The sequence below is a fragment of the Salarias fasciatus genome, chromosome 10, assembly GCF_902148845.1.
Source record: "Salarias fasciatus chromosome 10, fSalaFa1.1, whole genome shotgun sequence".
Taxonomy (NCBI): Eukaryota; Metazoa; Chordata; class Actinopteri; order Blenniiformes; family Blenniidae; genus Salarias; species Salarias fasciatus.
In genome coordinates this window covers 2323830-2339186 of record NC_043754.1, presented here as the reverse complement: position 1 = coordinate 2339186, position 15357 = coordinate 2323830, and the positions used below count along the sequence as shown (strand labels likewise).

General features: G+C 49.4%; 1 protein-coding gene across 1 annotated transcript in view; it reads left to right on the top strand.

Annotated features, from left to right (window-relative positions):
* Window positions 1–15357, top strand: part of igsf9bb (immunoglobulin superfamily, member 9Bb) — a 70052-nt gene that overhangs the window by 50289 nt on the left and 4406 nt on the right. The window contains exons 7-18 of the mRNA XM_030101022.1: window positions 501–646; window positions 2638–2780; window positions 2859–2999; window positions 3081–3197; window positions 3265–3415; window positions 3517–3628; window positions 5069–5244; window positions 6964–7190; window positions 7304–7388; window positions 8552–8716; window positions 9192–9237; window positions 13618–15255. Of these exons, the coding sequence (XP_029956882.1) occupies window positions 501–646; window positions 2638–2780; window positions 2859–2999; window positions 3081–3197; window positions 3265–3415; window positions 3517–3628; window positions 5069–5244; window positions 6964–7190; window positions 7304–7388; window positions 8552–8716; window positions 9192–9237; window positions 13618–15255 (3147 nt within the window). The remainder of the gene's footprint in view (window positions 1–500; window positions 647–2637; window positions 2781–2858; window positions 3000–3080; window positions 3198–3264; window positions 3416–3516; window positions 3629–5068; window positions 5245–6963; window positions 7191–7303; window positions 7389–8551; window positions 8717–9191; window positions 9238–13617; window positions 15256–15357) is intronic.

The window sequence follows — 15357 nt, the reverse complement described above, 5'->3', positions numbered from 1 at the left end:
CATTAAGATGTTTATTCGCCTGGTTGTCTTCAGATAATATAGAAAAATAAAACATGGATTATTTCTTTTTATTGAATTCCGTGTTGTGAAGTCAAATTAATAAAATGAAATAACTGGAGCGTCTGCAGCCGTCATGAGCTGATATTACTTTCATCAGTATATATTTTTCTGTTTTGTTTAATCTTTTTTTTTTTTCACAATAGCTTTGGGAGTCCTGTAATTTCCCATAAATACCATGAAAAATCAGCAAATTGCATTGGAATTACTTGAAACCCAGCCTTCCTTTGGCCTCTTCCCTGCATTAAGTCCAAACAGTCCTGGAGGAGCTGCTTTAATTCCACGTTTGAAGAGAATGAAATCCTGCTGGTTGTTCTGCGTCTCACCCTGAACGTCTTGTCGGCGTCCCCGAGGACGAGTTTCTGTCCACAGACGCTCTGCGGGAGGGACGGCCGCTGCACCCTCCACCCGGCTGACGGCGCCGCTCTCCTCTCTCTTCGCAGTGACTTGAAGCGCAGGGTCAGTATTCTCATCGACGGATCCCTCATCATCGCCCAAGTCAAGCCAGAGGATGCTGGGAAATACACCTGCGCTCCCAGCAACAGCCTGGGCCGGCCGCCGACTGCCTCCGCCCACCTGACGGTGCAATGTGAGTGTCGGTCCTCAGAACCTCAAACATGCACCAGAGCCACAATGTGTCAGTGTGAAAGCCGCCGGATCGGTAAGATGAGCCCGGTAGTGTCACAGTTTGATGACCGTCTTCCTCCCATGGCCACTAGGTGGCAGTGTTATGATCTACAGTCACCTGTCAGCCACAGCTCATCACCCTACAACACTGAGAAGAATGATAAAGTATCCCGTTTGAATGTCGCCGGTGTTCAGAGATGAGTTTTCTGATGAACGTTTCACACAAAAACATCTGATCGTCTGAGAAACTGGGTTAAATATATTCATGAAAGTGTTTATTTTGGATTTTTACTTGTGAATCTATTGACTTGTTGGCATTAAATCAGCATCTTCGGTTTATTCAGACAGAAATCCTTGAAATGGCAGTTTTTTTGTAATAGTTTTAGCCCTTTCGTTTGCTGTAGTTTGAGTCCGTCCTCTCATCCATCATCGGGAGTCCACAGCTGAACATGGCTGCTTCCTCTGCACCACGGCTGAGTCTCTCTCCACTGCTGGACAGACCCCAAAAAACCCCTGAATCCTCCTCACCCCCCCAAACACACACACACACACACACACACACACACACACACACACACACACGTCTCTCCTCTGTCTGCCGTCTCTTTCCTTCCTCCTCTTGGATGCAGATATATTCGTGTCGTGAGCGGCGCCCCCTCCTTCTCCCCTCCCCTCCGCTCACACACACCTCTGGGTATCGGTGTGTGTGTGTGTGTGTGTGTGTGTGTGTGTGAGTGAGATGACATCATTGCTGTAAGATGGGGTCTTCTCAGTCAGACTGCAGAGTGTCTGAGCTATTTTTAGAAGCTGATCTGGGCTCTGCGGCGCTCCTCCTCCTCCTCCTCCTCCTCCTCCTCCTCCTCCTCCTCCTCCTCCTCCTCCTCCTCCTCCTCTTCCTCTTCCTCTTCCTCTTCCTCCTCCTTCTCCTCCTCCTCCTCCAGGACTCGCTGGCGGTTCGGCCACTGCACTTGCTTTGGCCGCATTCCCCCTCTTCTCCTCCTCCTCCTCCTCCTCCTCCTCTTCCTCTTCCTCTTCCTCTCTCAACCTTACGTCATCCACTCACATCTCTCTCACCTGTCCTCTTTTCCCACGCTCAGCCTCACTCCTCCTCCTCCATCACTCCTCCTCCTCCGTCCATTAGTCCTCCATCTCTCCCTCCTCTCCTCCCCCCTCCCTCCACCACTTCCCCTCCTCTCCTCCATCTCTCTCCTCCCTGCTCTCCTCCAGACCTCCCCCTCTGTTCCTCTCTCCCTCGTTCTTCCTCCTCTTGTTTCTGTCTCCCCATTTCTCTCTGAGCAGCGATCAGAGCTCCTCCATATCAGATCCTCAGTATTTCACTGTGAGACGGAGGAGAAACTGGGAGGAAGATGAGACTGATCCGGTTCTAAAGTTATCTTGTAACTCGATTTATTTGCTTCACGTGTGACGTAGAAATGAATGAAAACTTTATTCTAACAGAGGAAATTTGTTCAGAAAAGTGCAGTAAATCAGGTTTCTGCAGTGGAAGTAGAATATACATCCTGTAGTTTTTACCACGAGTCACAGTTCAGACGCTCAGTGATTTTCATGATCAGTTCCTTGTTTGATGCTGTTTGTGGCTGAACTGTTGACGTGGAGTTTTATAACTACAGACATCCAGAATCACTTCTTCCCTGCTGGAAGCCTCCCAAGTGGAAAAGTGGAAACTTGACTAAGGAAATAAAGCTCACCTAATAACTAGATTTTTGCAGTTATGTGTGTATTCGTAGCAATGTTTTTGATGCACAGAGATTATTTATTCCTCAGCAGACGAACAGAAGCCAGCAGAACCGTGTTTCCTGTCCTTACAGGACACGCTGACGCTGCTTCTCCATAGATTCTCTTCGTTTATTCTCTCTGATCACACCGAGACGCTGCTCTGCGACCAGCCGAGCTCCGCCAACATGTCCGCTCACCGCCGTCTCTCCCCGCCAGATCCCGCCCGCGTGGTCAACATGCCGTCCGTCATCTACGTGGCCATCGGGCTGCCCGGCTTCATCCGCTGCCCGGTGGACGCCGACCCCCCCGTGACGCAGGTCAAGTGGAAGAAAGACGGCCTCCCTCTGCGGATAGACAAGGTGAGCGGAGCGGCGGCGGCGGCGCCGCCCGCTGTGACTCCCGCCCCGCCGTTCCAACCCGGCCCTCCGTCTCCGCAGTACCCCGGCTGGAGCCAGATGGAGGACGGGAGCATCCGCGTGGCGGAGGTGACGGAGGACTCTCTCGGCACCTACACCTGCATGCCTTACAACGCCCTGGGATCCATGGGCTGGTCCCCTCCTGCTCCCCTGGTGCTAAAGGTACCGACGCCGCGGCGGCCGGGCGCCTCCTTCCTGCGGGGGGGCGGGGTCTAACGACTGTCTCCGCCCCCCCCCGAGCAGGACCCTCCCAAATTCTCAGTGGTTCCTGGAGGGGAGTACAGGCAGGAGGCCGGGAGAGAGCTGGTCATCCCCTGCGAGGCGGAGGGAGACCCCTTCCCCAACATCACCTGGAGGAAGGTGAGGAGCGGTCCTCCTCCGAGCGGTGAGGCCCCGCCCCCTTCTCACGCCTCGTCCGTCTCGGCAGGTGGGGAAGCCCAGCAGAAGCAAGCACAACGTTCTGCCGCGCGGCAGCTTACAGCTGAAGTCGCTCACCAAGGACGACCACGGCGAGTGGGAGTGTGTCGCCACCAACGTTGCCACGAGCATCACTGCCAGCACGCACGTCCAAGTCATAGGTGCACACGCACACACACACACACACACACACATCAGAGTCACAACCACAGCAGGGTTTACAGTAGAAAGACACTTTCACCTTCCCCCCCACCCCCCGCAGGCACAAGCCCTCACGCCCCCTCCAGCGTCCACGTGGCGGCGTCCTCCACCTGGGCCAACGTGTCCTGGGAGGCGGGCTACGACGGCGGCTTCCCGCAGACATTCTCAGTCTGGTACGGCCATGTGTGAGTCATCCCAGCATGCTTTGCTTCCTGCTCTCTCTTCCTCCTCTTACTGCTAAAGGCGTGTCTCTTCCAGGGTTGTGTTCAGAACAGTTTTGCAAACGTAGAGATGGAAAGTGCACGGCGGTCCGGGCTCAGTGAGTTTTCATCTCTGCCTTGCATTCAAAAGAAGCTAAAAGAGTGAAATCATGTTGGAGTGAGCTGAACATGACCCAGCACCTCTCTCCTGCCGCTGCTGCTGCTGCTGCTTCGCTGCTTCTCTGAGGAGCAAATCTGGGCAAAATGATTCATTTTAAAAAGGTTCAATAACAAAAAAAAAGAAACTTTTCCAATTATCTGGGAGCTTTTTCTGTTGTTTTGTCGTCTCTGGCTGGTCGGTGTGTGGAACAACATGTTGAAAATGAATCAATATAACTTTGAATAATCAGCAAAGTGAAGGAGCGAGTCAGGACTCCACCTCGATGGAGGCGTTATGTTTGGTTTGCCTGAAAACGTCTTGGTCTTGTAATACCACTCTGCACCACCAGGTGGTGTTCTGAGTCTCTTAATAGAAACGACAGTAGAAATATTTAATGATAAAACTGTGAAATAATCAAATGACTCCACAGCACCGCTTTTTGAAGATGTTGATTGTGATACATAAAAACAATTTGCAGCTGTTCCTTGAATATCTTCGATTTTTGTTGACATCATTAATTGCAGAACTTATTTTTAGCTTAAGATACACACAATCCTTTTTTTTCCCTGACATTTTCAACAAAATCACAAGAAAGCTTTGGAAAATTCAGCTTGAAATCATGGTTGTTTTTTTAAAAGGCTGCAGCATTGAGCTTCTAATATTACATTGATGTTATCGCTGTACTGGCGGCATAGGAGGGATAATAATGAATACAAACACTGCAGTAGATGAGTTTAATGCTTGAATGTTAGTTCTTCCTGATGGCAGTGTTCTTTTTACACCAGCTGTGACCGGGCCTGGTCAAGCTGTGCCAACATGTATGTAGCAATAAATGTAAATGTGTGATATTCTGATATCCTGAGCAGCCACACTGTTTTAAAGTAACTGACGAGTCGAACATGTCGAACGAAATCACTGCTGACAGCAAAAAAAAAGGCCCAGACTCAAACCAGGGATAGTCTGTGTGTGTGTGTGTGTGTGTGTGTGTGTGTGTGTGTGTGTGTGTGTGTGTGTGCGCGCGCATGAGTGCTTCCTCTGCTCGATGTGCAGCATGGGCGAACAGCGGCCTGCAGAGCCGAGCGCAGCATGAGCTTCTTGTCTTAAATTAATGCTCAACAACCAGGAAAACGAGCTGCAGACGTGTGACGTCTTCATTATGCAGCTCAGGATCGCCGATGTTTCAAAAAGCTCCGCCACCCTGGAGACCTGTTGTCTCATCCTGACTCTCTCTTCTGAACCCCCCCCCCCTCCAGGCTGAAGAGGGAGCGTTTAGGGCCGCACGACTGGCTCTCCATCCCCGTGCCTGGAGGCCACGGCTGGATGCTGGTGCCCGGCTTGGAGCCGGAGACCACGTACCAGTTCAGCGTCTTGGCCCAGAACAAGCTGGGCACCGGCCCCTTCAGCGAGGTTGTCACTGTGAACACACTAGGTGAGTGTCACGCTGTGGTACTTCACAGTACTGATGTCTTCTGGGATCAATACCGTTGATTTGCTGAGCAGTGGGTCGTAAAGATAGTCACGAAAATTAAACAGAAGTCAAACATTTTGTTCCAGCTGGTTCCAGTTGCTTAGCTACATATTCATCCGGGCTCTGCTATAAATGGCTGATCTTTGCATTGAAGGCTGAAGCCTTTGAGCTTCAGCTGTGCAGAGCCGCCATGAGAAGCTGATCTCAAAGTGAACGTACTCAACCAGCCTGCCGACACTGCTGGAGCACGACTCCTCCTCACTGAGCTGCTTTTTACCTGCTGTTGAACACTTAGCTTTCAAATCCGTCTTATTGAATCTTCAGCTTACAGAATCTTTATTATTCACATAACTTTCCCCAAATGTCTTTTCTTTATAAAAGTGGATTTTGTCTTCTAGCATCCATCCATCTGTCCATCATAGGGTTCAGATAAATGTAAATGAAAAATACGGCTGTTAAAAGATTAATCTTTTAAATCATGATTAATCACGCTTTGAATTGCATTATTTAAATGGTGTTTTGTTTTTTTTTGCATTTGAAGGCGGTTTTCAGTCCATAACATAAAGCATCCATCAGTCCCAACCATCAGTTCAGAAGTTGAATTTAAAGTCATTGTTGAAGTTTCAGCTTGGAGACGTCCTGCAGCCAGAAATCAAACACAGAAAGAATTTCCTTTTTAACCTCGTTGGATTTTCTTTCAGAATAAAGTGTCATGTAGACCAACTTAGTACAATCTCTATGTTAAAAATACAGTTTTCAAACTGAAAAAAGCCCAAAGCCTAATTATGTGTTTCATGATGATTTAAAAATCTAATCTTTAGTCATCCCTGTATTAATTAATCACGATTAATCCGGTTAACTCTGGCAGCCCTAATGGAAAGTTGAACTGGGGAATTTTGCCAATATTGGGTCAGCAGTCTGTAGGGGTGTGGCCTCAGCAGGCCTGTAGGGGGCGTGGCCTGTAAACTGCAGGCTGTGATGGAGGAATGGGTGATGCTGAATATTCAGGTTCCCTCTTAAGAGCCAAACTTGAATTCGGTAAATTACTGGTTTATTCCTGTTAATGCCCATAATTTCCCGTTAATTCCCTTCGAAAGTTTCCCACTTTGAAAAGTCTTGCGTTTGTCAGCTCAGTATTTTCCTTCACTCACCTTGTTTATTGGGACGTTCTTCTTCGTCGTGAAGCCGTTCCTCGCTGCTCTCTGCTTTATTAAAAGTTACGCTCCAGCCTGTGAACGTCTCTCTACCGGTGACTGTCAGAATAAAGCGGCCGTTATTGTTTTTCCTCACAGCAGTGAATTCAGAAGCATTTATTACGGTTAAATGAAGCTGCCATACGTTATTTACTGACTGAAGTCCCACGTTGGAAAGTGAGAAAAGTAGCCTTAGTCTTCAACCCTTCAAAGTTAAAGTTCAGGCCAAACACTCACTGTATACTCCAGCGATCATTTTAATTTCATTTATCTTCAAATAAAAACCTCTCTATCCCCGATGGATTAACTGAATACTAACACTAACTGAAGTGAAATTATGGCTTTATATCAAAAGTTTTGCTTTTATTTTGAAAGTGGCAGCAGTGTGGTCGTTTGCTGTTTGAGTCTGCTGTGCAGTGATTGTGAACAGACGTTTACAGATGTCCTGTCGCTCTGCAGCGCCGCTAACCCCGATGTGCTCTTCCAGTATTTCCTATAAGTACCCCTGAACCATTGGTGCTGCTTACCCCACCACGGTGCCTCACAGCCAATCGCACGCAGCAGGGCGTCCTGCTCACCTGGATCCCGCCTGCCAACCACACAGCACCCATCCAGCATTACGTCATGGAGTTCCGCCTGGGGGAGCGGTGGGAGGTGCTGGACGACGGTATCCCCGCCGGGGAGACGGAGCTGCTGGCCCGGGACCTGGTCCAGGTGAGACACCCGGACTCTGGAGACCGACCGTGAAATCCAGGTGGAGAAGTAGGGAATTGAACCTTCAACATAAGAGACAACCTGCTCCTCAGGGTGATCTCCTTCTCTTCTAGGAGGCCTGGTACGAGTTCCGCGTCACGGCCGTCATGGACGACTTGATCAGCGAGCCGAGCAACGTGGTGGGAGTGTCCAGCACAGGTGAGCCCCGCCCCCCTCCCCTCAGCGCTGGGAATCGACCCCGGCACCTCCGGCTGCACCTGGCCTCGCTCACCTGGGGCTACCCACGCTGCACACGCAGCAGCTCCCGGCGCCACACTGCAGACTCAGCAGCATCAGGCTGGAGAGCATGACGTCAGCCCCGGGCTGCTCGTTGCGACTCGCACCGCGCTGCAGCCGGATCAGTCGGAGGCTGAATTCAGCCTGAAGATAAACCCTCCTAAACGCAGTGCTGCCCCCCCCCCCCCCCCCCCCCTCCCCCCCAGAGGTCACTGAGTACACATGATTTGGCAAAAGCAGCTGTTGGGAGTATTTTTGGAGAATATTCTCACCAGGAAATATCTGGTGTCTGGAAGTGCACTGCTCCCCCCTGCTGGTGAGCTGGGGTACTGCATCCTCCAAGCCCCCTGCTGCTCTCTGTTTAACCACCTTTCCCAGTGCGTGCTGCTGAACCTGGCACAACACAGGGAGCGTGCACAACATTTCCCTGCGCCGTGCACGCCAGTCCTGCTTCAGTATCGGGATGGCTGTGAAAGTTTGAGGATGGACAGAGACGGATTGCTGAAACGATCCCATTAAAGCTCGGCCGTGCCGTCACACTCGCCGGTGCTTCACTCCGTCTAAGAAGCTGAGGAGAGATGCCTCACATTTTAAACAGCATGCAGAGCAGGCAGGAACGGCGCCGCTTTATGAGCTGCAGCAGGTAAATGGTGCTAATATTCAGCAGGAGGACGACCAGGGAATGAGCAAAGAGGGAAAAGCCAAATGAGGATCACAGCTACTGCGTCTGTGTGTGTGTGTGTGTGTGTGTGTGTGTGTGTGTGTGTGTGTGTGTGTGTGTGTGTGTGTGTGTGTGTGTGTGTGTGTGTATGTATGTGTGTACACCATTTTAAATTTATCACATGCATTATCACTGTGAAAACCTCAAACAAGACATCAGCAGCTTCCTGTGAAAACCACAAACACAAAAAGCACCATGAGAAACCATGAGAGTGAGGAAGTGAGGAGGTCGTCCTGATTCAGTCTGCAGACTGAGATCATTCAGTGAAGAATACGATGAAAACAGGATGAAAATTCAGTGAATCCAGATGATTCCTCTCCCCTTTCTCACCCCCTGCTCCGTCCTCTTGACTCTGTCCCGGCAGACTTCTTCCCTCCGCCCGAGCTGGTGGAGGAGCGCGGCCTGGCGAGGCCGGTGGTGGCCGGCATCGTGGCCACCATCTGCTTCCTGGCGGCGGCCGTCCTCTTCAGCACCATGGCGGCCTGCTTCGTCAACAAGCAGCGCCGGAGGAAACTCAAGAGGAAACGAGGTGAGGAGACGCTGCTGATGCTGGACGGGGGGATGGATGGATGAGAGGATGTATGGATGGATGGATGGATGGATGAGTGGATGGATGGATGGATGGATGGATGGATGTGTTAAAGTCGGTCCAGACAGAAGAGCAGCAGGTCCTGTGTCTTCTGAGGCTTCAGGCTCTGCAGCAGTGACGATCATCTCTCCTCCTTTATAGAAACCTTTTATGGAAATGTGTTGGGTCAACATTTTTTATCTTGAATACAAAAAATATTCATTTTTCAAACCACGTTGTAAATGTTCAGACTTTGCCTGAAAATATCATTAATCCCTTATTTCCTGAAGCACTTTGCTCTGCTGCTTTTATCGACCTTGCCTGTGTTTTTGTTGCCTCCTGCTCTTTTTCTCCTCTTCCTCAGTGTTTTTTAACCTGTGAACTGCTGCCAGCACTGATGCTGTGTTTTCTCTCTCTCTCTGCTGTTTTTCCCCAGACCCTCCTCTTTCCATAACACACTGCAGAAAAAGCATGGAGACTCCGTAAGTAGCTCCTCCGTGACGCCGACACACCGAAACAACCACACAAACCCGACAGGAGCTGCAGAAAAATATTCCCCCAAAACACAGAGTTACGTTGATTTATTCTAATTGCAGGTTGTGTTTTTGACGGCGCACAGGCACAGGTCAGATCCTTTCTGCAAACACACTTAGAAAGCTTGCCTTAGGTGGAGCACAAAGCCTCCAGCCTCCATCAGTCTCGGTTTTGTTTCTCGTCTGTCCTGGTTTGACCCTGAAATCGACCCCGAGTAGCGAGGATGCGACGCCTCGGCTCCTTTAATAGAGCGTTCCTGTCAGCAGGTAAAGCTCAGGTGGAACTAATCACACTGAAGTCTGCAGCAGCCAAATGAAAGTCTCTGTCAGTGTGATTGATCTGCAGTAGAGGAAGCGCAGCAGTAGAACGGTGTGGTCCGCCTGGGGGGGGGGGGGGGGGGGGGGGGGGGGGGGCTGTGAAACACCGAGCTTTTTTACACATCAAGTCCTAAAATTCACTTGTTTCCAAAGGCGAGATTGTTTTAATGGAACTCATCATTTAATTGTGTTTAACAGCCTTTAAGAAATTTCAAGTATGTAGCATTATTGTGTCTTTCATCAACTGGTAGGTTGCATGTTTGATTTCCTGTCTGTCCATATGTTGAAGTGTCCTTGAGCAGGACTCACTTGAACCGCTCCCACTGAGATCCTTGCAGAGCAGCCGCCTCCACGAGTGTGTAAGAATGGGAAGTGCAAATTCTGCTGAACTGACAGGAAATAACCAGATTACAAATAATAGGAAGGACAATTTACTTTTGAATGGAGTGCGTGCTCTGAAAGCAGTCAAACATGAGGCGTTTAGGCCAGAACCAGCAATACTGTCCATCTATCTATCTATCTATCTATCTATCTATCTATCTATCTATCTGTCTATCTATCTATCTATCTATCCATCTGTCTATTTTTTGCACAGAAACTCAGTTGTTGGATTTGTTTTTGACTGAAATGGAAAAATACATGAATCAATTGTATATTTTGGAACAACCAGCATCACAAGCTCATCTTGTTGCAGTTTAACCTGCATGTTCTCTCCTCTTTTCTGTTCTTCCACTGACGTTGAAGAGAGTTCACAGCTCCGGACTCTGATTCTGGAAAGAGGACTCACCTGGGTTGGTTGTCAGTATTTTATTGTGCCGTCATGATGTAGCGGTTTGGTGAAACAGTGAGAAATGCTCAGAGGCCGTGGTCACAGTCATGGAGAGACGTCTGATGATGAGTCTTCACAGGAATGAGCTGGTCATGTTTGGATCAGTACTTGTGGTGGGATCGAGCTCTTCAGATGATGACTTGGAAAATGTGCAGCTGGTCCAGAATGGCTCTTTATGTGGCTCAGGCAGATCCTAATGTGGAGGCTTTTATTTGAATCGAGACACTTCAGAAACATAAAGGCGGCCGTCCTGGAGCGTGTCTTTGTCTTCATGTCTCATCTCCTCTTAAACCCACACATGACGACGGCTTGTTGTCATTTTCATACTCGCATTGTGATGTGTTGGTTTATTCTCACCTGAATTACTTCCTGAGTTTCTCGGGTTTCTTCCATGGTCTCAAGAAAAAGATATCCTCCCTCTGTCGTGGTCACTGAGAGGCCAGATGATGAACTCTCAGTCTGTGAAGGCAGAATCATGGCGGTGGACCTTTCAAGTCAAAGTCTTTTTATTGTGACACCGTTTTCTTGCTGTGACTCATTAATGCTTCTCTTTCCCAGTCGAAATGGTTTTTCTTTCCCTGTTTACAACTTCTGACTGATTGTCAGGTGTATGGTTCCCCCCCTGATTTCCCCCTGGTATTCCTCCTGGCTCCCTGCTGGATTCCCCGGTAATCCTCCTGGTTTTCACCTGGTTCCCCCGTTATCCCTCCTGGATTCCAGCTGGTATTCCTCCTGGTTTCCCCAGTTTCCAACCAGGTTTTTCCTCTGGTTTTCCATTGGTATTCCTCCAGATTTCCCTTGTGGCTCCCCCTGGTACTCCACCTGGTCCCCCCCAATATTCCCCCTGGTTTCCCTGAGTTCTTCCCTGGTTTCCCCGAGGTCCCCCCCTGTTCTTACAGTCTGATCTCCCCTCGCCTCTGCAGGAACCCCGTTAGCCTCATTCCCAGCGTCGAGCCCTGCTGGGAGGGGCTGGACTCCTGCAGGTTCAGGCCCCGGCCCACCAGTCCTCAGTGAGTGTGTCCAGCCGTTTGACCCTGTTCTTGCACACCGTGTGACCCCCCCACCCCACCCAACCCCCACCCCCACCTGGTGCACTTCAGACCCTCAGACCTCCGCCCGATATGTGTGCATGCTTGAGGCAGAAAGCCCCCACGAGGAAACGGCGGCACTGATCGTGGTCTCGCATGGTTCATGAGAAACTGAAATCATGAGAAGATTTTAAGAAGTATTTCCTTTTGGGACGACGGCATGAGTCAGTAACTGAATCACATGCACTCTGTTTAAAGTACTGCTCCCGTCACTCATCCACTTCCTGTTAATGTCTAATGTCTTTACTCTTTTCTCAGTTCATGCCAACACCTTTTCTGGTTTATTCAGCGTTGGATTTCAGTTGCTTCTGTTTTCTTCAAGGCATCCACCAAACTCCAGACAGGAAATAGTTTGTGTCTGTGGTCGTGACAGATGTTTCTAGAAAAGCACTTGCTGGTTAGCTTAGCACAGCTCGATGCTTCCTGTTCATAATGAGTCAAATCCATTCATCATACATTTTCCCTGTTGTTCATTCAGATTCAGTTTTTCTCCTCATGTTTTCTGACTCAGTGATACACTGAAGTAACTCTTACAGACTGAAGATTGAAACAGTGATTTGGTTTTACTTTAAGCGTCAACAATGTCCTGTTTGTCATTAGTGTGGATCTCTTGAATTTATAGATGGCCCTGAAATTACTTCATTCCCCTTTATTACAGAGTAAAAATCACGATCATTCTCAGTTCTCAGTGATCAGGTTGCCTCTGTCTGTTCTCTACCATCATTTCATCTGGTTTTTTTTTTTTGGTCCCTATAATTACTTTTGCTTTGTGAGCCTTTGTTGTTTAATCTGAATCCTCCGCCTGAGCTGCAGCACTGTTTTTCGTGACCTGATGATCTTCACCACCGCTCCTCTCGCTGCCTGTTTAATGCCACTTTCACTTTATGTCTCCTCTGTGTCTGGAAGTTTTGGTATTATCATTTAAAAAAAAGTATTTTATTATTGAAACTCTGCATTCGACTTCTCACTAAACATTAATAGTGATGTCTCCATTGGACTGCCTGCTTCAGTGAGTCGTGGCTGACCGTGACCTGGTTACTGGCTCACCGTCATTTCTTCCCTGGATCTCTCTCTGCAGAGATGAAACGATGCCAGTGGGTGTATCTGAAAGCATTTGGTTTAACCGTCATGTTTAGGCAGAGAACAGGGGTTCTGCTATCCACAGAGGCCTTTTCTCTGTCTTCTCTGGGATCCTTTGCATTTTCGTTGGTACTTTAAAGATGTTCACTTCATCCTCAGACTGCTCATCCGTCTGTGTATCAACTAGTTATGAAAGGGCTTGAACTCCAACACTACTGTGAGCTCTGTGGTTTTTCAGGGACTTGTCTCTGAACTTATTACTCCTTTACTAGGACGAAACGTCATTAACCTAAAAATTCAGATTCCTGCTTCACTCTCGGAGATGTATGTTCAAAATAATCATCTCCACAACGGTCAAGTTATTGAAAAAAATTACTTTTTTCTTTGAAAGTTTGAAATGTCTTCATTAATCAAGGTGAAGTCCAGTTGTCTTTATTTTTCATGATAGATCTTGATGAGAAAGACTGAAAATCTTAAAAGATAGTATGTCAAATAAATCATACCTTAAACAAAACATAGGAAAATATCACCACAGTCTGAGCTCAGTCATTGATCTCAGTGACTAAAATGACTGAAACTGGTCTCTGGTGAAGACGAGTATTCTTACTTGCGGTGGGTTTTAACAAGCCGCCGTTGTTGTCAACACATTTTGCCGGTTTTTGGGGGGATTTGTGGTGCGTGCAGGTAACTGTGATTAACTTCAGTGCGTCTTTAAGGGTGTGGTATCACTTCACTGTGTGAATATTCCTGAATGCTTGAGAGGAAGTTGTTTTGTACCGTTAAACCTTGACATGCACTCGTGTTTAGAGGTGTGTCTTCTTGGTATTTTGGTGAAGGTACTTGATGGACCTCCAGCCAGTGTAAAAACATTAACCTCCACTACAGTGTGAATATGTGTGTCTGAGTTTCTGCTCAGGACTGATGGTCAAGCAGGTGTTTTCAAGAACAACTCGTATGGTTTAACCTTCTGTCAGTAAACTCCAACACTGAATCCTGAAATGCTCTGTTTGCCAGGTCATCTTCAGGGAAGGTGAGCCCAGAGAGTGTCCGTTCCAAGGCTTCCCCGTCCGAAACCTCCGAAGACAGTCACGACCAGCGTGGGAAGAAACCACCTCCAAGTCCAGGAAGGAAAGAGGAATTGTCTTTATACAAGAAGACCAAAAGAGCAATAACAAGCAAGAAGTACACCATCTCCAAACATGAAGCCGAAGCAACAACGCCAATAGAACTCATCAGTCGAGGTCCGGACGGGCGCTTCGTCATAGATCCCACCGACATAGAAATGTCTGTCAAGCCTCGACGAATTGAGGGCTTCCCCTTTGTGGAAGAATCAGACCTCTATCCCGAATTCCGACAGTCAGATGAAGAGAACGATGATCCCCGGCCTTTGCCGCCAGTTATGCCCCCGCTCCGGCCTCACCAGATTTCCCCCATCTCCAGTCAGGAGTCTTACCTGCAACCTCCAGCCTACAGCCCTCGTTTCCACAGGCCTTTCGAAGGTATGACCATCATGGAGAGCAGTCGGCTCCAGGCCACGGGGCAGATCCGGGGCTCTCTCCACCACAGGGCTTTCTATGGCTACCTGGGACCCCCTGGAGATCATGATCCACCACCCCCTTTTTACATGCCCGATACCAGCCCACTCAGCTCCGTTATGTCCTCCCCTCCATACCTGGCCGAAGGTCCTTTTGGTCACCCGATGATTCCTGAAGAAATGGGAGAGGGTGACTTTCCTCAATATGCCGTCTCTGGTTTTCCTCTTCCTCTGACCATCACCTCTTCCTCTCGTTCTCCAGAGATTTGGCAGGGACTGGATTTCACTTTTGCAAGTCTGGAGGGGCCCCAGTTCATTTTCCCTCCGCACCACCCCCTGCATCTCCGCCATGACTCTCCCTACCCCCCACCGCCTCATGTTCTTCCCCTGAGTGCTTTCCAGCCTTCTCCCCTCCCGATGCCCACCTACCCAGCTGTCCTGCCGCTGGAGGCCCCAAAGAGCCGCTCAACCAAGTCTCCCAGCAAGGCCAGGCCTCATGGCTCACCAGCCAGGCATTTAGCTATGCAAGAGGCACATTTAGGGCAGCTAAGACACACAAGCCACGGTATGGGTGTGCCGGTTTTGCCTTACACCGATCCAATGGCCCACGTTGTCCCGAGCACTTTCAGTAGCTTGGACACACGATGGTTTGAAACCACCCCTCGCTTCAGTCCTAGACAGGCTCGTAGGATGGATCCTGGCTTGCATCAGGTGGTTCTCCAGCCCTCTCGACTCTCGCCCCTGACCCAGAGTCCACTAAGCTCTCACGAGGGCTCCCCTGAGATTGTAGTGCGTCCCAGGCCGCGTCCTAGCTTTGTCCAGCCTCCCGTACCCCCAGAGATGTCTGAGATCACCCTCCTCCCTCCTTCCACAGCCAGCTTCTCAAGGAGATCTTCCCCCTCCTCCTCACCCGCCCTCGGGCAGGGTAGCAGGAGAGCAAGCCCCAGCTACCGTTCCCACATGGCCTTTGCCAGCTCTGCAACCAGCTACCCAGCCTCCCAGTCCCCGTCACCCCCCATGGAAAGCAGCAACATGTTTGGGCAGATGCCATCTCAGAGGAGGACTGAGGAGGGGATTCTTCCATCTGAGCCCTCTCCACCCCAGTTGTCAGCTTCAGGGTAGGTCCATTAGGCATGCAGACAGGGACGCCATTCGGAGTCATCTGCCCCTACCCATAATGCTTTGATGTGTGAAATTGCTCTGACATTTTGGTTATTGAA